Here is a 24,779-nt window from a genome sequence, read left to right on the forward strand (position 1 = left end):
GAAAACCGACATAATCAAATTAAAGAACAAAATTGTAGCCTAGAATGCTGGTGGCAAGCACATGGGAGGATACAACCATAAAATATGGGAGCCATGCCAAGGAGGTCCTTTATCACCACAAGTGGTGGCATCCAGAGGCGGGAGGAGGCTCAGAGAGGCAACATACCGAGGCAATTTGCTGAGGGATTATTTAGGGTGCTGCGTTGGGAGCAGCAAAACCATCAGATCTTTATGCATGCCCATCTCACACTTTCCAGTTTAGGTTGGAGAACATGTTTCCCGAAGGAGCAAAAATGGGAACACCCAAGTCCAGAAGGCTAGCCACCAGGGTTACCCTGCTCAGTGGCACATCTTTCTCCTCCCTAACTCACTGAAAACACCGGCCCTCCCTTTCCTCAGCCTGTGCAAGCAGGAGCAACAGATGGTCTAGCCAAAGGTTCTCAGTAGCAAAAGTGAGTTCCCAGATAGGGATAACCAAACAGTTCAGGAGTGCCCATTGGAAGAAGATAAATTCACAGAATTTAGCACTGAAGAAACAGTAAACAGAACAAAAAGAAGCTCCATGTTTACAGTTTTGAGAATTGAAGCCGTCCAAAAGACCAAACTGTGTACAAAATCAGGCTAATGAAGTTACAGAACATTTTACATATTTTGCACCCAAATCCAATTAGATTACCCAGGACCACTATTTTGCTTTTTCCTCAGAGCTTCTTTATCATATCATAATGGATTTAATTCAAAGACACATAGTATAATCTTACTACGGATAAACCTTATTCTCCCTATAACATCCTGTCCTGTGAGCATGAACATGGAACCCAGTATCTGCTTGGATGGGAAGGAAGGGAAAAGCTATACCTGCTATTACACATCTTAAATGATGTTTTGGATTCCCACCTGAAACATTGCATAGCCCACTGTAAGCATTTATTCATTCCACAGACATTTTTGGAATAAGACACCGGGGCTATGGAAATGGAAATAAATAAAATGGAAAGTAAGATGAGAACAAAAGTATCTCAGACATCCCTACTACATTATATCTACCAAGTAGCTGTGTGACTGTAGAGGAAGTAGCAACAACAGCGAAGGGAGGATAGAGAGATGCTTCACAAAGAAAAAGGTTGTTGGGGTGCCTGGCTGACTCAGTTGAGCGTGCGACTCTTGATCTCAGGGTCATGCATTTGAACCCCATGTTGGAGATTACTTAAAAAAAAAAAATGGTGGTTGATCTTGGTCTAGGATGGTAATAAGGAACCATTCAAGCTCCCAACCTGTGTGACAGTTAATGTTCTTATGTTGATGTTTCTCTTCCAAAGTATTTCTGGGAATCCCAGGATTGCATATGTTTCACAAACCGGTCATGGTTGTTGCTTGTCCCTCAGCCGGACTCGCACTGGACTGGCTTCCATTCTCTGCAGCCACCTTTTCACCACTTTCTAATTGCTTTTTCCTTTCTCCCTGTATCCTGCACCCCAACCATGGATAAGACCCTCTCTCTTGATCCCTGCAAAGCACATCTAAAATCAGGCTATAACTTCAAACAAATCTTTTACCAAAGGCCTGAGGAAAAGAGATAGGAATTACTACACAACCCTCAATCCACCCCCCACCAAAAACTGATCATTGTACTCACTGGCTTCTATAGTCTATTGGTTGTGTACTTGCTTGAAGGCTGCCCCAAGTCTGTCCATAGCTCTGACTTGTGCCAGGTTGCAGGTAGCATTTACTTCCCCTAGAAGGGAGGGATTCTCGAATCCCTTGTGAGAGGACTCATGAGGTCCCCTTACATGAGTCCAGGCCCCCTGCTCCAAAACAGCATGATCTTCAGTAATTTGTCTCTGCCCACAGAAGACAGGGTTCTTCATAATGAAGCATGTTATCCTTTCAGTCATTTTCATCTAGAAGGAAGTTTTTTTTATCTTAGTCTCCATTGAATCATGAGAAAACATCAGATAAACCCACTTTGAGAGACATTGCTACAAAACAACTGGTACTCATCAAAAGTCGTGAAAGACAAGAGTCATCGAGGTCGTGAAAGACAAGAAAAAACTGAGGAACTGTCACAGATGGGAAGGAGACACAACAATTAAATGGAAATGGGATCCTGCATCGGATCTGGAGCAGAACAATGACACTGGGAGAGAATTGGTGAAATTTGCGTAAGGTCAGTAGTTTAGTAGTTAATAATATTGTACTGATAATTTCTTGGTTTTGTAATTGTGCTATGGTTATGTAAGTTGATAACTTTAAGGGAAGTTGGGTAAAAGATAAATGAATTCTCTGTACTATTTTTTGCAACTTTCTGTAAGTCTAAAACTATTTCAAAATAAAAAGTTTTTTTAAGTACCGTTAGCACCCATCAGATCAGCAAAATTGTAAGTGTTGATAATAACTGGAAAGGACATATAGCAAATTAAACCCTCAAATACTGTTAGTGTAAGTGTCCATTGGTACAACCACTTTGGAGAGTATATAGGAATATTTGACAGCATTTAGCAAAATTGGAGATATGTAAGCATTATAACCAAGTGACTCCATGAGTAGGAGCATATCCTGTGGAAACCATCGTACATGCACTCAAGGAAACATGTTTAAGAGTGTCCGTCACTGATTATTTTAATAACAAATACTTTCGGGGGGAAAGGAGACTGGATAAATAAAATGTGGTACATTCACACAGTGGAACACTATACAGCAGTGAAAACGAAGGGACTAGGGCCTATATGCACCAGCATAGATGAACCTAACAAGGAATTGTGAGTGAAAATTCAAGTCACAAAAGGATATTAGACAATAATACCATTTATATAAAGTTTTAAAACACGCCCAAAATACTATATATTGTTTTGGGATAAATGAACTATGACATTAAAACATAAAATACAGTCTCTTCTGAGGTGATAAAGTGGGGATAAGTAATCAAGGAAGGATTCAAAAAGGACGTCAGTTGTATTCTCAATGTTTTATTTTTTAACTTCATGGTACATACACAGACATATATTTTACTTTACTTTTTTTTTTTTAAGATTTTATTTATTTGACAGAGAGAGAGTGCTCAAGCAGGGGGAGCAGTAGAGGGAGAGGGAGAAGCAGGCTGCTGGCCTAGCAAGGAGCCTGATGCAGGACTCGATCCCAGGACCTTGGGATCATGAACTGAGCCAAAGGCAGATCCTTAACCAACTGAGCCACCCAGGCGCCCTATACTTTAACTCTTTTCGATAATTACTTTTAAAGATAGAAGAATGTCTTACAGGGAAGTCTTACAAATAGATTAGTGAAAAAATTTTAAAAGAAATAGCAAAACATATGAGCACACAATTTCTGAATAAAAATTTATAAATAGATGGTCAATAAGGAATGTATGGAGGGGACGTTATTCTTGTTAGTAATCACGCCAATGAAATGTAAACATCAATATGACACTTTATACCACTTACAAATGTGGCAGAGACTTTTTTGAAATTATAATATTCAAGTAGGGCACATGAAACGATCACTCTCACAGATTTTAGGTAGGAGTGTAAATTGGTATAAACATCCTCAAATGTGGGGCACCTGGCTGGCTCAGTCAGTGGAGCGTGTGACTCTTGATCTCGGTGTCATGAGAACAAGCCCCATGTTGGGCATAGAGCTTACATTAAAAAAAAAACAAAAAAATTTATTAAATGTAATTTGGTGATAAATATTAAAAGCCTCTACGTATGCATACTATTTAACCTATCAACTACCTGAATAGTAATCCTAGGGAATTAATCAGAAGATAGTCATCACCTTATTAATTATAGCAGTGAAAAATTAAAACAATGTACAATGTTAAAGTCACATAGCAGAAGTTTGATTAAATAAGTCATGAATGTTTTAGGCAGTTATTAAAAATCACATTGTAAAAATGCAGACGTAAGAACACTTTATAATGTTAAGTTTAATAAGCAGGCTAGAAAAAAATGAGTATAATCTAATTTTTGAAAATATGTAAGTACACATATATAATACATAGGAATGTATATGTAGAGAAAGTTGGGAGATTTTGGTAGTAGTCTGCTTAGGCTGCCATAACAAAGTACCACAAACTGGGAGGCTTAACCAACAGAAACTTCAGGGCACCTGGCTGGCTCGGTTGGCAGAGCATGCAGCTCTTGAACTTGGATGCATGAGTTCAAGCCCCATTGGGCATAGAGCTTACTTAAAAAAAATAAAACAAGAGAAATTTATTTTCTCATTGTTCTGGAGGCTGGTCCAAGACCACAGTGTCAGCAGGGTTGGTTTCTTCTGAGGCCTCTCTTTGACCTGCAGAAGGCTACCTTCTTCCTCACTGTGTTATCCCTCAGTCTGTGTTGTCTGCGTCCCAACCACCTCTTCTTATACAGACACCAGTCGTATTGGGCTAGGACCTATCCTATGACTTCATTTAACCTTAATTACTTCTGTAAGGGCCCCCTCTCCAAATACAGTTACATTCTGAGGTACTGGGAGTTAGAAGCTTAACATCTGATTTTTGATGGAACATAATTCTGTCTATAATACCGACATATCAAAATATTAACTAGATATGTCTAAGTAATTTTAAAAATGCTTTTTTATTAAAATGAGACCTTACTATACTAATGATAAATAGGACTCTTTCAATCTCAGTTGAGGTCCCCCAAACCAAGAATAATACAGAGGTGCCAATTTCTCTTTGTCCTTAAATGTGGTGCTAAGTCATATCTATTGAGCACGCACCCACTTCCTACCTGTAGAAGTAAAATGTGGAGGATGGAGGAGTAGAGAAGGTAACCCTTTGAAGAGAATCATTGGAGCACTTCGGCATTTCCTCCCTCCAAGGGTCTGAAGAGAAACTGCTTCTTCCTCCCTCAAGAGAACTAAGGCAGTTGCCAGAGTCTGTGGAATGGAAGCTGATGTTCAGATAAATAAGCCCCAGATATTTGTCATTCTGTCGTTATGCTCAAGATTTAAATTTAGCTTAAAAAAAAATTTTTTTTTAACACTGAAGACAACCTTGGGACTCCTGGGTGGCTCAGTCAGTTTAAGTGTCTGCCTTCAGCTCAGGTCATGATCCCAGAGTTGTGGGATCAAGTCCCGCATCGGGCTCCTTGCTCAGCAGGGACCCTGCTTCTCCCTCTGTCTCTTTCTCTCCCCCTGCTCATGCCTGTGCTCTCTCTCTCTCTCTCTCTCTCTCACAAAAAAACAAAAAACAAACAATGAAGACAAACTACAGGAGGCAGACACTGTTGTTTGTTTACCCCATGGCTACTTCTCTTAATTATTGCCACAAAAACACATTTTGTTTGGGGGGCTATGTGGGCAGTTACAGGGAATGAATCATGGTGGTTTAGAGTGACTTGCTAATTTTACCTAAATGTCTTAAAAAGATCTTTCATTTTCCTGGCATATTAATAATTCCAGGGTAAGATTGGTTGAAGAGATCTTTGTCAAATCACCCAATATGAGACTAAAGCCCCTAGTATTCACCATACCTTTCATTATTTTTTTCTCTCAGGATAAAGATTAAAATAAATGATTTAAGAACTATAAACAGCCCAATTTGAAAATGGGCAAAAGACTTAAACAGACTTTTTCCCAAAGAAGATAAAAATTCCGTAAGCATATTGAAAGATGCTCAACATCAATAATCAGAAGGGAATGCAAATCAAAACCACAAGGAGGGGCACCTGGCTGGCTCAGTCGATGGAGCATGCAGCTCTTGTCTCCGGGTTGTGGGTTTGAGCCCCACGTTGAGTGTAGAGATTACTTAAAAATAAACTCTTTAGAAAAAAACACAATGAAATACCACCTCACACCTGGTAGAATGACATATATATATCCTTTTTTTTTTAAGTAGGCTCCATGCCCAACGTGGGGCTTGAACTCATGACCCTGAGATTAAGATTTGCATGCTCTACCCACTGAGCCAGCCAGGCACCCCCCAGAATGACTATTATATTTAAACAACACCAGAAAAAAACAAGTGTTGACAAGGATGTGAAGAAATTGAAATGCTTGTGCACTGTTGGTGGGAATGTGAAATGGTACAGCCACTGTGGAAAATGGTATGGTAGTTCCTCAAAACATTAAATGTAGAATTACCATGTGATCCAGAAATTCACTGCTAGGTATATGACCAAAAGAACTGAAAGGAGGAACTCAAAACAGATACTTTTTTTTTACACCAACGTTCATGGTATCACCGTTCACAGTAGCCTAAAGGTGGAAACAACCCAAGTGTTCAACTTTAAAGAAGGACGAACTTCTAATGCATGCTACAGCATGGATGAACCTTGATGACATTATGCTCAGCAAAATAAGCCAGACACAAATGGCAAATATTATATGAAGTACCACAGAGACAAAAGATAGAACAGTGGTTACAAGGAACTGGGGGGTTGGGAAATAGGGAGTTGCTATCTAGTGAGTACAGGGTTTTCATTTAGAATGATGGAAACATTCTGGAGGTGGATGGTGGTGATGATTCCACCACTATGTGAATGTTCTTAATACCACTGAAGTGTACACTTAAAAATGGTGAAAATAGTAACCTTTACGTTATATTTTACCACAACAAAAGCAGTCTTAAAAAGTGATCACAGTTAATTGTTTTTTATAAGTAAGATATGTGTGCACCTTTTTCAGAAAATTAAACTTTGCATTGTTGCAAATATGTACTACTTGCAATTTCTTGAGGCAATTATGCCAATTTACTTTTAATGTTGCATATGAAGCCATTTCAAATGAAATTATAAAATTATAAATAATTGTCATTATAACCAACTGTTTTTGTCCCAGGCAAGGTTATAAAAAGGGTTCAAATAGTTCACCCCTTTGAAGCAGATTCTAAGTGAGGGTAAATCTCTTAGTTGATGCCCATTCCATGACAAATAAAAAAAAAATAGGGTGGATCCAGATCTCCCCAGACATTTGGGAAAAAATAGAAGAATGAGAAATATCATAAGACTGTAACAGGGGTTATGTGATATTATTTTGGTTGTAGGACATAAAAAGGGCAAAATAACACTTTGAATGATTTTTCTATAAGATAGATGTAAAAAAAAACACATGAGATTTACTGTCTTCATGAATTTTAAGTGTGCAGTATAGTATTGTTAGCTATATGCACATTGTTGTATAGCAACTGCTAAAACTTTTTCATCTTGAGTAACTGAAACTCTGTACCCATTCAGTAGCAACTCCTCATTTCCCCCTCTTTTCTAGCCACTGGCAATCACCATTCTGCTTTCTGTCTCTATGAATTTGATATAAGTGGAATCATGCAGGGGTGCCTGGTGGCTCAATCAGTTAAGTGTCTGCCTTCGGGTCAGGTCACAATCCCAGGGTCCTGGGATTGAGCCCCACGTTGGGCTCCCTGCTCAGCGGGAGCCTGCTTCTCCCTCTGCCTCTCCCCCTGCTAGTGCGCTGTCTCTCTCTCTCTCTCTCTCTCTCTCTCTCTCAAATAAATAAGTAAAATATTAAAAAAAAAAAAGTGGAATCATGCAGTATTTGTCCATGACTGGTTGATAAGCTGTATATTTATTGTTCAGTGACAACCAGCATTCATTCCCACCACCACCTATTACAGGGGTCTTGAAACTCTATTTTCCAGATCCCCTTGCCTCCAGGGTCCTGTGTTTAATCTATATTTTGCTAATAAAATACACTCACCATGCTTTGGGAAACCTGAAGAGAGCAAAAGATGTTCTTCCTCTGCCAACAGTGGTATGCAGGCTTAAGCAGATGTGAGTTTTCTCAAGGGTTGACAAGACTGCATTCCACTGCTTTTAAGCAGATGCAAGGAATTTGTGACTTTGGCAGTGGTTTCCTGACTTGTGGGTGTTATTGGAAACTTTCTGACCTCTGGATTAAGGTATGTGATGACCTGAGCCGAAGACAGACTCTCAACCAACTGAGCCACCCAGGTGCCCTTTTTTGGTTCTTATTAAAAAAAAAAAAAAAAATCAACTTTAGGGGCCAAGACAATTCAAAGGAGAAAGAGTAGTCTTTTTAGCAAGGGTGCTGAGACAACTGGATAAACACATGCAAAGGAATGAAATTGGACCCCTACCTCACTCTATCTTCAAAAGTTAAATCAAAATATATCATAGACCTAAATGTTAGAGCTAAACTATAAAAGTTTAAGATTTACATAAGTGTAAATCTTCATGACCTTGGACTAGGCAATGGTTTCATAGATACGACAAGCAACAAACAACCAAGGGAAAAATACAAATTGTGCTCATCAAAATTAAAAGCTTTTGTGCTTCAAAGGACACCATCAAGAAAGTGAAACTATAACCCACAGAATGGAAGAAAATATTTGCAACTTATATATCTGATAAGGATCAAGTATCCAAAATATTTAAATAACTCTTTAACAACTCAACAGCAGAAAGACCCAAATAACCCAATTTTAAAATGGGCAAAAGCATCTGAATAGACATTTCTCTAAAAAAAAAGATACAAATGCTAACAATCATATGAAAAGGTGCTCAACACTGTTAGTCATTAGGGAAATGCAAATCAAACCCACAATGAGAAGGGTGCCTGGGTGGCTGAGTCAGTTGAGCGTCCAGCTCTTGGTTTTGGTTCAAGTCATGATCTCATGGGTAGTGGGTTGGAGCCCCACATCGGGCTCCCTGCTCAACGGGGAGTCTGCTTGAAGAGTCTCTCCCTCTGACCCTCCTCCCACTCTCTCTCTCAAAGAAATAAAATCTTTAAAAAAAAACACAATGAGAAACTATTTCAAACCCACTAAAATGGCTAGAATGAAAAAGGCAGATATAACAAGTGTTGACAAGAATGTGGAGAAACTGGAATCCTCATACATTGGAGTGAGAATGTAAAATGTACAGCTGATGTGGAAAACAGTTTGACAGTTACTCAAGAAGCTAAACATAGTTACCATATGACCCAGCAATTCTGCTCATACATATATACCTAAGAGAATTGAAAACTTAGATCTACACAAAAAATTGAACACCAATGTTCATAATAGCATTATTTATAATAGCCAAAGAGTGAAGTACCTGGTTTTTTTGTGAGATGTCTGTTCAATTTTTTGCACATTTTTATTGTTTTGAAAATAGGTGTAGTTGACAAGGTTCACATAAAATATAACTATTAACCCTCCACCTCTCAGTGCTGAACCCTGGAATTACAGGGAGCCAAGCTTCCTGCACCATCTGCTATGTTAAAACATGTAGAGAAGAACCTGTTGGAAGTGACATGAATCTACAGTCTAATACTTGGCCTTTTAATCAGGATTATTACTAGTGATTGCTTTATTCTTTCATAGCAATTCGTCACTGTAATGCTCGTAATCTGTTGGTCTCCATAGTGCTTGTATGAATACAGTGGTCAAATCTGTTCTCTCACACCTACTGAACCTGCTTCACCATCAACCTGCTTCTCATTGTTTGATCCCTTTCCCTTTGCCCAGGCTTGGCAGGCTGGCTGCCAGAGCATCTCAGGTGACCTGAGAGAGAGTTCATTGATGCAAGAGATCAGTCAAGTGAGTAGCATCCTTTGGGCAGAGATAGAACTTGGCTCTCTTGGTACTTTTCTGGTTTGAAATATCTACGAATGTATGCCAGGACAAACTCCTCAAAACTCTCCATCTGGCCCTCCTTTTCCATGTTCTCATGGAATTGATGAATCAAGGATTGATGAATTAATTGGGTGGACGTTTGTCAGTGAAGTCTCCCTATGGTTTGCCTTATAAAAACTACATGGACAGAAAAAAAAAAAAAAAACTGCATGGATAGAAAAAAAACAAGATTGGATAGTCTCCTTTGGAGAAGTTTAACAATTGGGATGGATCGCTAAATCTGAGTTACCCATTGAGAGCCACTGGCTGCCTATTGGTCATGGCAGCTACCAACAGATTCATAAGGAGGCCAACATAGGTGAGTGGCTGCATGTGCACCAGGGGGTGCCCTGTGAGCCTACCTTACCCAAAATAATAGATTGAAAGGTGGACTGAAGTTTTCATGGAACACTTCCTAGGCAATTGCATTTCTTTTTTTTTTTTTTAAAGATTTTATTTATTTATTTGAGAGAGAGAGAATGAGAGATAGAGAGCACGAGAGGGAAGAGGGTCAGAGGGAGAAGCAGACTCCCTGCTGAACAGGGAGCCCGACGTGGGACTCGATCCCAGGACTCCAGGATCATGACCTGAGCCGAAGGCAGTTGCTTAACCAACTGAGCCACTCAGGCACCCCGGCAATTGCATTTCAATTGACAAATGATGGCATCTACAGTTCCTGAGTCCTCTTGAGGCAAATTTTGTAGCTTTGTGTTAAATAATCTAATTAAGTTTTGCCGGCATTCCGAGCTTTTCAGTTATCATGAATTATCCCATTTTTAGGGCTTTCTTAATCAACAGAATCTCACACAATGATACTTTCCAACAACTGGATGAGGTCTCATGGGGGTGTCTGTAAAGGCTCCTACCAAATTCTTCAGAGTAATTTGGCTGATAAAAGGTAGGATGCCAAGGGGTGCCTGGGTGGCTCAGTTGGTTAAGCATCGGACTCTTGATTTTGGCTCAGGTCATGATCTCAGGGTCATGAGATTGAGCCTCCTGTCGGGCTCCGTCCTGGGTGTGGAGCCCGCTTAAGATTCTCTCTCTCCCTCTCCCTCTGCCCCTCCCCCACCACGCATGGTGCATGCGCACGTGCACTCTCTCCCTCAAAAAAAAGAAAAGGTGAATAAGCAGGTGCTATCCATCATGTGTCAAAAGGAATGTGTCAATGGGCAGGGTCTGGGGAGTGACAATCAGTAAATGAAGGAAAGCGAAACTAAAGTTGGCAATTGTTGAGGAAGCAGTGGGGGCAGGAGTCAGGAACTCAAAAATTAAGTCCTAACAAAGGAAATGAGGATTGAAAGAAGATACATTCTCTGTTCTCTGCTCTTGGATCTGGGATCTTCTCTGTGCAGACACTTGGCTCCTGGGTCTACATCTCCAGCTGTGACTTTTTTCCTTAGATTAATTCTTTCAAATCACATGTTCTTTATACTGTCCAGTATAAATGGAACACTTTTATAGATGCAAATAGAAAGGGATGGAAGTACATGTCCTGGTTTTAACCAGTCAGAGGAGCAGAAATTACCCCTGGCCATCAATGGGGAGATAGATTTAGAGACCAAATTGCACTTTGTTTGATTTTATTAACCAACTACTTTTTATTAATTTTTTTTATAAAGGGAGGGGGCTAGCAGCAGAGGCAAAGGGAGAGAATCTTAAGCAGGCTCCATGCCCAGTGTGGAGCCCGACACAGGGCTCTCAGTCTCACAACTCTGAGAACATGACCCGAGCCAAAATAAAGAGTTGGACACTTAACCAACTGAGCCATCCAGGCACCACCCAACTTCTTTTAAAATTGAACAATCTATCATAAGCCTTTTCCTACCATTAAAAGCATTCATGTAAGAAAATTACAGAAGTGTAATATACATACAGAAACTTGTATATAAGTTAATCATATAATCATTGCAGCATTTTTTATCATAAAAAGTGGTCAGCATTGGGAGAATTAACACCTATGTGTTTGAAGGATTTTCATAAACAGAACACATACAGCCACGTGGTTAGCTTCTCAGAAGTGCCTCTAAACAAGTACTGATTTTTTTTTAAAGATCTTATTTATTAGAGAGAGAGAGAGAGCATGAGTGGGAGGAGGGGCAGAAGGAGAAGCAGACTCCCCGCTGAGTGTAGAGCCCAAGGCGAGGCTCCATCCCAGGACCCTGAGATCATGACCTGAGCCGAATTCAGATGCTTAAATGACTGAGCCATGCAGGTGCCCCCAAGCATTGATTTTTAATAGCTCTATCACAGTCCATTGTAATTTGCTTAACCATTCTCCTAATGCTGACCATTTTTTTTATGATCAATAATGCTGTGATGATTGTTATCTTTCCTCCCATAACACCACCACCTCCATCCCACTTGCCCTTCTGGTTTGGATTCTAAGGATGGTCCTTTCAGTGACTTGCTTGTAATGGTCTTAGAGTACTTTACCACCCCCTTGGCTATTAGCTGTTTCCCCTTGACTATCCCCAACCCTGGAAAGCCCCGTTTGTCCACATTTTCTCCTCTGGGCTATTGAGTGTGGAGAGAAAGTCCAGAATCAGGCCAGTTAAGGCCACTACAAATTCATGCCGCCTATTCAAGGCCCTCACTGCTTGCTGTGGTATGTTCTGTGTGTGAAGATTGAGCTGTTTGTTTGCCTTCGTGTCAGTGAGTGATATTGACATAACTTTCTAAGTGATCCATCACTTCTTAGTATTATCTTTGTCAACTTTTAAAAGATTAGAAGCCCACTTGCAATTTTATATTTTGAAAAGAATGCAGATGGCTGGTTTTGGAAGATTCGATGCTCCTCCCATGCTTCCTGCAGTGGGATAGATGGGGTAAGCGGATGATTTTTAAGCGGGACACAAAGAAACATTTTGTATGTGTTTCTTTTAGTGAGTGTGATAGTGAAATATAGTTAACCCACTAAACTCAATTTTCAGCAATGCCATTGCTTAGAAAGAGGGTAAGTTTTAAAAGTAAGCTGAGCTAAAGTTAATTTAAAGAAAACCTCTAATTATGGGGCGCCTGGGTGGCTCAGTCAGTTGAGCTTCTGCCTTCGGCTCAGGTCATGATCCCAGGGTCCTGGGATCGAGCCCCGCATCGGGCTCCCTGCTCGGCGGGGAGCCTGCTTCTCCCTCTCCCACCCCTGCTGCTTGTGTTCTCTCTCTGTCAAATAAATAAATAAAATCTTTAAAAAGAGAGAGAGGGAGAGAAACTGTAATTATGTGACCAGCTGGGAGGTGGGCAGAGGCGCTGTGACAGTGACCATGAGATGACATAGCTTTGCTACCACTCAGCGGTCTTCACAGCTTTCTCTTGGGGCCCTCACAGAGGAAGAAACAGAGTTATTTAGGCTATGCCAAGAAAAGGGAACCAGGCCCTCAACGTCATACTAAAATAGGGCTTACTTCTTGTTTTTGGCCTCTGTGTGTGACATGGGTCGGTTTTGTGCTTAACTATTATGTAAGTGGTTATCACCAGTCAGCCAGATTTTCAGTTTAACAACATTTTTGGAGATAATAGCAGCTTTTCCATTTTGAGACCAAAATTTTCAAATTACCTGTAGATGAGGATGAGTCTGTAGTTCGTGTAGGAAACCAATACAATAATCTGATTTAAAGGTGTTTTTTTTTTTAAGATTTTATTTATTTGACAGAGACACAGCGAGAGAGGGAACACAAGCAGGGGGAGTGGGAGAGGGAGAAGCAGGCTTCCTGCTGAGCAGGGAGCCCAATGCGGGGCTCAATCCCAGGACCCCGGGATTATGACCTGAGCTGAAGGCAGACACTTAATGACTGAACCACCCAGGCGCCCCTAGACGGTTTTTTTTAAGTCATCTCTACACCCAACATGGGGCTAGAACTCATGACCCCAGGATCAAGAGTTACATGCTCTCCCGAGTGAGCCAGCCACGGTGCCCCTGGTTTAGGTTTTTGTTTTTGTTGTTTTTGACTTGCTAAACTCGCAGTCCAGGATGAAGTGGACATGTTGGAGACTCAGGGTTTGGATGTCCATGTGTTTACCATTTGCCATTTGGTTGGCAGTACCTTATGCTTTTACCTATCACCTTACTTTGCTTCCACCTAAACTATAAGCCCTAAGGGAAGAAACCATGTCTTTGTCCTTGTCTTTTTTTTTTTTTTTTTGGAATCTTCAATACTAGTATAATAGTTTGTGAAAGTAGATACACAAATTTCTATGGTCAGACATCAGATATATACATCCAATACTTGAAAAAAACAACTTCTAGTATGGAAAAGTTCAAGCATAGCCATCATCAACACACCATCTGGCATTTTCTAAACTCTATTTCATGGATGTATAAGATGAAGGCTGGGAAAGATATCAGTTAAATGTATGCTTTCTCTTTCCTAACAGAAAAAGCAAAATACAATACACCAGGGGGAAGACACTGTTGTAAGAATTACACAGCAACCAGAGAGAGGAGAGGCTCCTGGCCTCCACGGCCAGCATTATATAAGCAATGATGAGCTGGGTGTGGGCCCAGGTGAGGGTCCTATAGAGCAGTTGCATCGGCCAGGATCTGATAAACGAGCGGGCAAAGGTGTGAATCAGGTAATCAGCTTCCACCATCAGAGCCCAGCAGAGGAAACCGAACACCTGTCCTGGATGGAGTCCATGCCACCAGGCCGAGAAGGCGAACGTCTGCAGCAGGGGCCAGGCCCTGCCGTGCTGGAATACGAGGCGTCTGAGCCACCGTGCTGTGCTTTGGTTCCACTTTCTCGTGAACAGGGAAATCCTGTGGGTTGTTTCCAGGGTCCAGATGTCTGCATCAGGAATGTATCCCTCCTCACCAGGGCTCTGACCAAACCCCGGCCCAAAGCCCGCGGCATGGAGGAGGGCGTCATCCAGGATCCAGCAGGAGTAGTACGTGAGTTTGAAGAGCCCGGCTGTGGACCACATGACACGGATGCACTGGAGTTGCTCGCAGTCAGTCAGACCTGCTCCTGCACTCACCACCTTCCCCAAGACCACCTTTAGGCACTCGAGGCCCAGGATCTGCAGACCTCTCCAGCTCAGAGCCCAAACAGAGTGCCTGGGACACAAATTGCTGGACCTTTGAACACGAGCCTGAAATTTCTGGAAGGAACATAGGGGGCCTCCTAGGAGAGCAGGAAAAAAGAGCAAGTAGCTGAAATAGGGCAGTGCCTTACACAGATGGTCAGACAACGAGCTTCTTTCCCTGATGCCTCTTGATGCTGCCTTCACTTTTCCCTCACAAATGTCCAGAGAGAGGGATGTGACCCTCTGGGTCAAGAGCATGAGGGAAGAAAGAGTGATGCAGAACCTGAAAGAGATTTATTTAAAATGTGAAAATGCTCCATATTTATTTCATCCCATTCCAGTCCCTCACACATGACCCCACAGCGAACAGCCACTCTGAACAATGGAGACTAATGTCCTGCCCCCACAAAGACTCTTGGATTAATTCACACCACAGGCTACTCTGGGCAGGATCAAAAGGTAAATGGGGAAATGAATCATTAGGCAACTAAAAGAATGTCAAATATTGTGGGGGAAATATTGTTAGGATATTTCTAAGAACAGCTTCTATTAGAATCAGGGACCTGGGAGAAATTTGCCATGGAAAGAACAAAAATTTAGTACTGAAGAGACTATAGGAAGGTGAAGATTTTAAATATGAACCGGTCCCTGTCAGTAAGATTCTGTAGGCTTTGGGATCTGTGCTCAGGAACGGTGAGTCAAGCTTGGGGTTCAGGGTGTGCACTGAGTCATTAGCAATTTGAGGTGTGTTCTTAACCAATCACCTGAACTGCTTCTGCTTCAGTGTCACAAGATAGAAGAGATCCTGCTGGCAAGGTTATTATGGAGAAGATTGATGAAAATTATATGATGTTCTGTACAATCAGGAACGCTGTCCTATGGAGAGAAAATGGCAGTGTTTCCCACATGCCCACAGTTTCTGTGAGTCTGAGGATTTAAGGATAACTGACCTCCTCATGTGACTTAACCAAACAGTGAGCCAAGTAGCCTCCGAATACCACCAACCCCTGTTCGTACACCTGCTGTTGCGGGCTGATTGTGTTTCCCCCCAATTTCATACGTTGAAGCCCTAACCCCCAGTACCTCAGAATGTGACTGTATTTGGAGATAGGGTGATTAAGTTAAAATGAGGTCACTGGGGTGAACCCTAATCCAATATGACTGTCGTCCTTATAAGAGGAGATTAGGACACAGACACACACATAGGGAAGACCAGGTGAGGACACAGGGAAAGACAACCAACTACAGCCAAGGAGAGAGGCCTCGGAAGAAGCTGAACCTGCCAACACCTTGATTTTGAACTTCCAGCCTCCAGAGGAAGTAAATATCTGTTGTGTGAGCCACCTCATCTTCGGTACTTTGTTATGACTGTCAGAGCAAACTAATACATCTTCCCATTTCAGCTCTGGCTCAGTCTTCTTCCCATTCACCAGATCCTGTTCAGCTTGCTCCTCCAGCCCCTATCAAGTCCCAGCTTCTTAATGAAATCCTAATTCACCACACCTCAGTCAGTACTCCCCACCCCCTACCACCTGCCCTCTTGCCTCTTCTTCCAAGAAGCAAACCCTAAAGCCTTGGGTGAACGCGGTGAGGATAAAGAAAAGGATTCTGGGTGTGGCAGGGATGGCAGAATAAGTGAACCAATGGCAAACTAGAATCAGAGAGGAGACCCGCCTTGACAGGTCACAGCCCCTGTTCTCTGAGTGACCACAGACCCACACCAATTGTGGTAATGAAGGAAGCCAGGGACCACAGGCCTCAAGATTGCAGAGATACCTGTTCTCCCCTAATCTGGGTGATCTCACTGCCTCATGAAAACACTTCTCTAGACTGTAATTAGTGCCTGATTCTGTTTCCTAGACTGGGTCACTACCCTTCTTCTGGGAGGAGGGAACAGCTGAGTCTCAATGAAAGCAAAACCCTTGCATAGCACCTTCCATAGGAAGGCAGAGAAGGTTTACAGTGGATTTTTACCTTCCCGGTCCTGCTGAAGGGGAGGAGAGGATACTGGCTGTGTGTCTAAACCACCCACTCTGAGTTGAGCAAACTGTGCTTAGTCACTTCTGGGCAGACCTCATCCGTGGGCCCTGGGACTCCTGGTTCAATGCCCTTTTCAAGTACAATGATAAATACAGCAAAGTGCCAGGCACTGTGTGACATGGGCAACACATGGTAGTTATTTATAGTCATATAATTACATTATGTTAATTATCTCAAACTTAAGAGTCTCATAAGACTGGTATTCTTATACACACACATATACATATACACATACGCACACACTGGTTTTTTTTTTTTTAGGAAACTGAGGCTGAGAGGTTAAATGAGTTGCTTAAGGTCACACAGCTCCAATGTGCAAGAATTTGGATTCAAACTCACTTCCACCATGGTGCAAGCAAAGCCTTGGCTGGGTTAGTACAGCCAAGTGAATAGGCTGCTTTACCTCGTAGAAGCACGTTCTTGCAGATAGTATTCCGTATAGTGCAGCCCCAGGTGACACAGCGTCTGCCAGCTCATCTGAAAGAAGAAAGCCCACCTGTGGACATCCCGTGGGCCAAGCCAGGCCATCAGAACCGCGGCCCACAGAGCGGGGGTGAGGACAAGCACAGCGAAGGAACCCATGGCGGCCAAGGCCAGGGCCCCCCCTCCAGCCAGGAGAAAGAGGTACCTAAAAGAGAAAGGACAAGTGTGAGACCGAACTGGTGTGACAAAATATTCACTTCAGATGTCATTCTGGATAATCCAATGGAGGTAAACCCCACGTACCGCCTGAAGAAGCCATACTGTTATCACCCCAAAGTCTTCCTTTTGTTTTTCTGAAGGAAAGAACCCGAGGGAGAAAAAGCCAGAGTCCATTTGAAAACGACTATTTCAGGAGACAACTTTTTAAAAAAGATCTTATTTATTTATTTGACACACAGAGAGAGAGCATGAGTGGGGGGGTGGAGCAAGGGCAGAGGGAGAAGCAGACTCCCCGCTGAGCAGGGAGCCCGATGCTGGGCTCGATCCCAGGACCCCGGGATCATGACCTAAGCCGAAAGCAGACGCTTGACCCACTGAGCCACCCAGGGACCCCTCAGGAGATGAATTTTGATTCCTACCTTAGTGATCCTGGGAACCTGTCTTTGATGTCCACCACTCAAGTGGGAACAACACCTCTGACAATCCTGTGGGTGATAGCTCTAGAGGTTTCCTGGTGGGGACATCTTAAAAATCTAGTGGCTTACTGCCTGAATGAAAAGTGTTGTAAACCGAGTGTCGAGGATCTAGGAGAGCTCTCTAGACATTGCCTCATCGAGATGAGCCTCTTTCCTTTTCACTGGGTTGCACTGCCCTGAACCATTCCAGAGACAGTGGGAAAGGGGATTCCGTCTCTCTCTCTAAGTGTTTGAAAACTCAATTAGAAAACCTTTATATGCTCTTAATCCTCTCGACTGCACTTTCAGATCTTATGAGTTGGTGGTTTTTTCCATGTTGTTAAAGACCCACATCAGTGGTTTGTGGAAACTACCTCCCTTGGAAGCCGGCAGATGCCCTGAGGATGTGCAGAGACCTGGGAAATTTCACATGATAAGGACTCAGTTCTTCTTTCCACTTGAACTCATGGCCCCACGATCCAGAGTCACATGCTTTCCCAAAGGAGTCAGCCGGGTGCCCCTGTTTGTTTTCATTGGTGCCAAATTAATAAATCTGAATGGAGAGGTGTGAAAATAGGTACTGACTAGTCAGGGATAGGAAAATAGAGTCAAAGCGGCCTATGTTTTCTTGACCATCAGAGGGTACATATCCTGGCTCTGTGGCACAGTGACACACACATATGGGTGAGAAAGTCTTTCTTGGGAGCAACTGGTAGGTGCTCCAGTGTGAGAAGCTCTATCACACAGGCCTGGGCCATTCCTGTACTTCTCTTTGAGCTAACCCACCCCAATTAACACTGTGGCCCAAGACTTTACCTCCTTGCCATGGAAAAATGAGAGGAACGGGTATTCCTTACACAGTGAAGCCTAAAGTGGCAACTGCCCTAAGGCTTTGTCAACATTAAAATGTCTACATACGTACAATGCAGGCTACATGATACATTGAGTGCTTATTTTATTCTAGGCATTGTGCTAGTAATCCCTGTATAAGAAATATCTTTATGTAATCTTTAACATAACCCCACGAGATAGGCAGTATTATTTCCATTTCATGGATTAACTTGGAGAAAATTTATTCACATACACAAGGACAACTCAGGAAGGGAGGGACCCAGGACCCACCAGGCTGTCTCCAAAGCCAACAATCTTACCATGATGGGAATTAACCTTTGTTTTTGCACTTGTTTTGCTTTATTATTTGTGATTCTTTCTCAATAGGAAACTTTTTTACCATGCCCCCCCCCATTGCCCCTATCTCCTAAATGAAGGTAAGGGCCATCAACCAGTTGTGAACGTGTAATAACATACCACAGTTCAGTCAAACTCAGAAATTCTAACTGATAATTAGATACAGCTGGATTTTACTTAAAAATCAATGTATAAAAATCTTAATTTCTAAAATAAGTGAATCATTAGGAGGTAGACTTCTGGCAACGGATTTTCATTTTACAAAAGGATATTCCACAAACTTCTTTAAAAACAGGGACTGTCTCAGGGGGCCTGGGTGGCTCACTTGGTTAAGCGTTGGACTCTTGGTTTCGGCTCAGGTCTGATCCCAGGGTTTTGAGATCAAGCCCCGTGTCAGGCTCTGAGCTCAGCACAGAGTCTGCTTGTTTTTCTCTCTCCTTCTCCCTCTGCCCCTCCCCCCTGCTCTCTCTCTCTCTCTCTCTCTCTCTAAAATAAATAAAGTAAGATAAAAAAATTTTTTTAAGATTTTATTTATTTATTTGACAGAGAGAGACACAGCGAAAGAGGGAACACAAGCAGGGGGAAAGGGAGACGGAGAAGCAGGCTTCCCGCAGAGCCGGGAGCCCGACGCAAGGCTCGATCCCAGGACCCTGAGATCATGACCTGAGCCGAAGGCAGATGCTTAACAACTGAGCCACCCAGGCGCCTCAATAAAATAAATCTTTAAAACAAAAAACAAGGACTGTCTCTCGTGTATAGAATCTATTAGCTAAATCTAAAATCATTTCAATCAAGTTGTCAAATCTCTAGGGACAATAATTTTTAAACCCTAGACTGAGATATAGCTAATCTAACATAATTTGTTTTGACTTAATTCCATTTCTCTGAGAAACGATACAAGGCATTTAAAAAATCAGTTATATATTTAACAAAATTTAATTTTATTGAAAATGATAAAATTCCATGAAATTAGGACTGTTCAAGAACATGTAGGACATATGGTGGGGGTACAGATATATCTGGGGAATTCCTGTACCATCTCAACAGCTATCTCTCCCCAGAGTTTATTTTTATTCTTTTCCCATTTAATGGGAAACTTTGAGTCAATGGAGTCATGATGTCAATTTCCAGTCGCATTTCACTCTATTAGAGATACTCATGACCAATCAATAATCAGTGGTAGTGATAATCACTTAAAAACAACCGTATAATTAATTATTTAATCTTCATGTCTACAGGCCGATCCATGCTTTTTGACCTACTATGGTATTCATAGATGTAAGAGCAAATTGAGCCCTTAAACCTACCTGGCATGGGTGGAAAATGAATCCAGGACGCAGAGATAATTAAACAGAAGTGCAAAAGGAAAAGCAGCCCCTTGATAAAGTGATACAGGATGGAGGAAGAACCCCTGAAGCCAATCCATTGTGAACTGGAACAAAGACACTGTTCTTTCTAGAGTCCTCAACTGGTGCCTTCCTGTAAGAGACGCCTCAACCAGGCTCTCTTTGATCTTTTTATATGGCTCAGGAAGGCCTGGGTGAGTAAAGAACAAACAAAAGCACCAGCCAGAAGCTGCATAAAAGTTGGCTTTCTGATAAAGGGAAGTGCGCTATAGAAACCAAAACACATTCTGGTGTTCTATTAAGAATGTACAGAAAACATTGCTTTCAGAAGTTCTCATTTCGTTTAGTTTACATACTGCATTATTTGCCTTTCCAGTCATCTGATTGTCATATTTTCTTCACTAAGTTAATGAAAAATCTCATTTTCCAGTTGTGGACAGATAACCAGCCAGCTGGGGAGGGCGAGCGAGGACGTGAGCATGAGGAAGGGAGGCAGGTTCTCAAAGAGCAGGAAGATTCCTCCTCCCAACCACTTCCTTATGCTATTTCTTTATCTTTTTTTTTCATAGTACCTATCACCACCTCTTCTCTATTTTTCAATTAGTTTATTGTCTGTCCCCTGCTACAATGTGAGCTCTACAAGGGAGGAACTTTGTTTTGTTTATTGCTGTATCCCCCTACACATAGAACAGTGTTGGGCGTATGCTATGTAATCAGTAAATACCTGTTAAACTTTACAAGGTTTTAAGGAAGTGAAGTGTAGAGAAGAACATTTAAGGAGAAGCTTTTCTTCGGAGTGTGGACAAGAAATACAAGAGACACTGCCTAGAAGCAAGAAAAGAACAGGCCATCTCTTGGCTGGTAGAGTCCATCTACTGAGCCCAGAGTATTACAGTGATGTACCTGACTGGCCATTTCTCATCTTTGAAGACACACCAAGAGCAAGCAGCCTTAAATAAAGGACAGGAGAGTAGAGCCTGATACAAAAGCATCCTAAGGACAAGGACCATTTCTTAATGAGAGAGAGCTCTGCAAAGAAGAAAAAGCAGAGAATCTCTTATTAACTAGGGGACTCTGAGCTAAATCCCTTTTCTCGGAGACTGAGTCCTTTGATAAAAAAAAAAATTAGATATAATAATGCCCGTCTCAACAGAATGGTTATGAGGATTTGATAAGGTATGGAAAGGCATGGAGCCTAAAGCTGGTTGTTAAATGTAGTTGAAAGTAAAACAGTTGGATAACAATAAAAATGGTAGCATTATTGGGCTACCATTTTATGATAGACTGGTGCCAAGCACTAGGAATATAAAGATGAATAAGACATGGCCCCTGCCTTCAAGCAGCTCTCAATCTACGAGGGAGATGGAAATGGCAACGAATACTTTCATCAAAGAATGACAGGTGCAGTATACCATGGGTATCCTGTAGTGGGTAAATCAAGAAGCAATTATCTGCAGCGCTTAAATTGGCTCTGGAAGGAGGTTTCCAAACAGATGGACAGCTTATTCCAGGCGACAGGTGGCACAAAGATCTGGATGAACAGTAGAACAATGAATAAGCTCACACAATATTGAACATATTAAAATGTAATCACATCCCTCATTAAATTTAACTTAGGTACAGAGGAATTGAGTTGCAGTTAATTTGTTAGGAAAAAAAGTTATGCTTTGGGGCACCTGGATGGCTCAGTCTTAAGTGTCTGCCTTTGGCTCAGGTCATGATCCCAGGGTCCTGGGATAGAGTCCCACATCTGGCTCCTTGCTCAGCGGGGAGCCTGCCACTCCCCCTGCTTGTGCTGTCTCTCTGTGTCAAATAAATAAATAAAAATCTTAAAAAATAAAAAGGTTATGCCTTTTGTCTTTGAATTAAATATTTTTTAATTTTTAAAAATTTAAAAATTTATTTATTTGTCAGAGAGAGGGAGAGAGAGAGGGCACAGCAGGAATTAATTAATTCCTACTTGTACTTTTTGTTTTGGAATCAGTACATTTTTAAAAAAGATTTTATTAGGGAGAGTGTGTGCACATGTGCAGTGGGGAGGGGCAGAGGGAGAGGGGGAGGGGGAAGCAGTCTTCCCACTGAGCAGGGAGCTGCACTCTGGGGCTCTGGGGCTCAATCCCAGGACCTTGGGATGATGACCTGAGCCCAAGGCAGACACATAACCTACTGAGCCACCCAGGTGCCCCTGGAATCAATACATTTTATTTTCAGGTCTCAAACAGTTTGTAGGTCCCTAAAAAGCTTATGGGCACTAGACACTGTACCTAATGTTGATTAAATGGTCCTTCTTATCAGCATGCTGTGATGGTTAATTATTGTATCAACTCAGGCTATCCTGCTCAGTTATTTGGTCAAACACCAATCTAGTAGTTCCTGTAAAGTTTTTTTGTTTTTGTTTTTACATTTAAATCAATACTTAGAGTAAAACAGATTACAATCCAAAATGTGGCTGCACCTCTTCCAATCAGTTGAAGTCCCTAAGAACAAAGACTGAGGCTTCCTAAAGAAGCAGCAATTCTACCTCCAGATGGGGTCAGAGAAACCCTGAGTTTCCAGTGTGTGGATTTTGGATTCGAGACTGCAACATCAACTCTTCCCTGAATTTCCAGCCCATGGGTCTACTTGTACAAATTTCAGGTTTGCCAGCCCCCGTAATCACATAAGCCAATTCCTAAAATAAATTGTGTGTGTGTGTGTGTGTGTGTGTGTGTGTGTGTGTGTGATCTCCCGTGCTTGTGTTTCTCTGGAGAACTCTGATACACATGCCCTAGAAGTCTTTCAAATTAATTTAGACAGAAATTGCTTGAAAACGAGTAAGTGCTTATATGCTTGGGGACAAAAGAATGTTCTCAATTCATCCATATATTTATTCAATAATTCTTTTTGAGTTATCAACTATGTGTCAGGTGCTGTGGTCAGTATTGAATAAAGAGTGGGGACAAATTCATGTGGCTACTTTCATGGAACTTAGTCTTTGGGGGAGATAGTAAGATAAAAAATTACAACTGCTGAATGGTCCCTTTTTTCTTAAGTAAACTCCAATCCCAAGATCAGGAGTCACATGCTCTATCGACTGAGCCAACCAGGTACCTGAATGAGGGGTCCTCTTCTTATCCCATGGAGAAAACCAAAAGTACAGCAAAAATGACCTATTTCTGATTGGATGGTCAGAGGTTTCTCTGAGTGTGATGGTTAGTTTAGTTTTTTCTATCAACTTAGCTAGGCTACGGTTCCCAGCCATTCAATCAAACACCAATGTAAGTGATGTTTTGAAGGTATTTTATAGGTGTGATTAAAGTCTATAACCAGTTGACTTTAAAGAAGGGAGATTATTCTAGATAATCTGGGTGGGGCTGATCCAATAAGTTAAAAGGCTTTAAGAGCAAAGCTGGAGCTTTCCTGAAGATACTCCGCCTATATAGACAGCAGCTTCACCGCATGCATGAGAGTTCCAGCCTGCCCTACAGACTTCTGACTTGCCTAGCCAGCCCCCACAATCATGTAAGCCAATTCCTTGCAATAAACCTCTTAATTTATATCTCCTAGTGGTTCTGTTTCTCTGGCTGAACGCTGACTAATACACGGAGGATGGGTCATCTGAGACTTGAACCCTGGGGTGGGGGTAGGCAGGGCAGGTGGAAGCGGAATGGGGCAGAGAGTCAGGTTGGCTTCATGGAGGATGAAAGTGTGATCGGAGAGGGAGGAAGAGGAACACGACAATAAGGGAGAGAGAAGTAGGCAGGGGCTGGATCTAGCCCAGAAGTAGGCGATGGAAAAGAGTTTAGGAGTTTGGATTTTATAAAGAATGGGAAGTAAAATAACTGGATTGGTTTTTAAAGGGTGATTTTGGCTGCAGGAGAATTGCTTGGATGGGGGGTGGAGGGCAGGGATGGGGGTGTGACTTTAGAGGTCAAGGGTGGAGGGAGCCGACCACCCAGGAGAGATGGCGGCTGAGCTTACATTAGAGAGGTGGCAGAGTCTTGCCGGTGAATTATATGCACGGAGGTGAGGAAAGCCTAGGATGCCTATTGAGTTTCTAGCATGAGCATCTAGGTGAATGGTGGATCCCTTTACTGAGATGGAGATCAAAGCACCAACTGAGGGTGTAAATCAAAAACTCTCTTCTATACGTTTTAAGTTTGATACAACTTTGAGGCATCCAAGTGGAGATGCCAAGTAGGCAATGGAATAACCAGATATGAAGTTTGGTAAAGAGGACAGAACTAGAGATATTAACCTGAGAAAGCCGGCAGGTAGGAAGGTATTTAAACTTACGGGAATGCTGAGATCGCCCAGGAAGAGATGAGCTCCCCCTGAACAGAAAAGGGCGCAGGGGCCTGGCAGGAATCTTAAGGAGCAGAGACCGGAAAGCAGACTGAAAAAGAACGGTTGGGTATAAAGAGGTCGACATAATGCGTGCTGGATTGGACTAAGCGATTGTTTTAAATCCGAGTCTATTCGTCCGCGGGCTGCGCCAACCATCAGCCAGTGGCCACGTACGGCTACCTCGCA

At 42.1% G+C, this 24,779-nt stretch overlaps 1 protein-coding gene and 1 long non-coding RNA gene across 3 annotated transcripts; one reads left to right on the forward strand and one right to left on the reverse strand.

Moving 5' to 3' along the window:
- Positions 1-13,694: 13,694 nt before the first annotated feature.
- Positions 13,695-24,749, reverse strand: MBOAT4 (membrane bound ghrelin O-acyltransferase MBOAT4). Of its 2 annotated transcripts, none has more exons than XM_025885909.2 (3): positions 24,543-24,749; positions 17,040-17,113; positions 13,695-14,879 (listed from the first exon to the last, which is right to left on the reverse strand). In XM_025885909.2, exons 1-3 carry the CDS (start codon positions 24,747-24,749, stop codon positions 13,916-13,918), a joined length of 1,245 nt encoding a protein of 414 aa, XP_025741694.2. In that variant the 3' UTR covers positions 13,695-13,915. The 2 variants fall into 2 exon arrangements, with proteins under 2 accessions (XP_025741694.2, XP_025741696.1); XM_025885911.2 differs by lacking the exon at positions 24,543-24,749 and adding an exon at positions 20,229-20,347 and having other exon boundaries at positions 17,040-17,264.
- LOC141374355 (uncharacterized) lies at positions 14,873-20,301 on the forward strand. Its single transcript, XR_012381146.1, has 3 exons — positions 14,873-15,055; positions 16,898-17,347; positions 20,160-20,301. It is a non-coding gene; the product is annotated as an uncharacterized lncRNA (long non-coding RNA).
- Positions 24,750-24,779: the final 30 nt, after the last annotated feature.

Source organism: Callorhinus ursinus, unplaced genomic scaffold, assembly GCF_003265705.2.
Source record: "Callorhinus ursinus isolate GAN/ISIS: 27379988/994484 unplaced genomic scaffold, GSC_fseal_2.0 scaffold17, whole genome shotgun sequence".
NCBI lineage: Eukaryota > Metazoa > Chordata > Mammalia > Carnivora > Otariidae > Callorhinus > Callorhinus ursinus.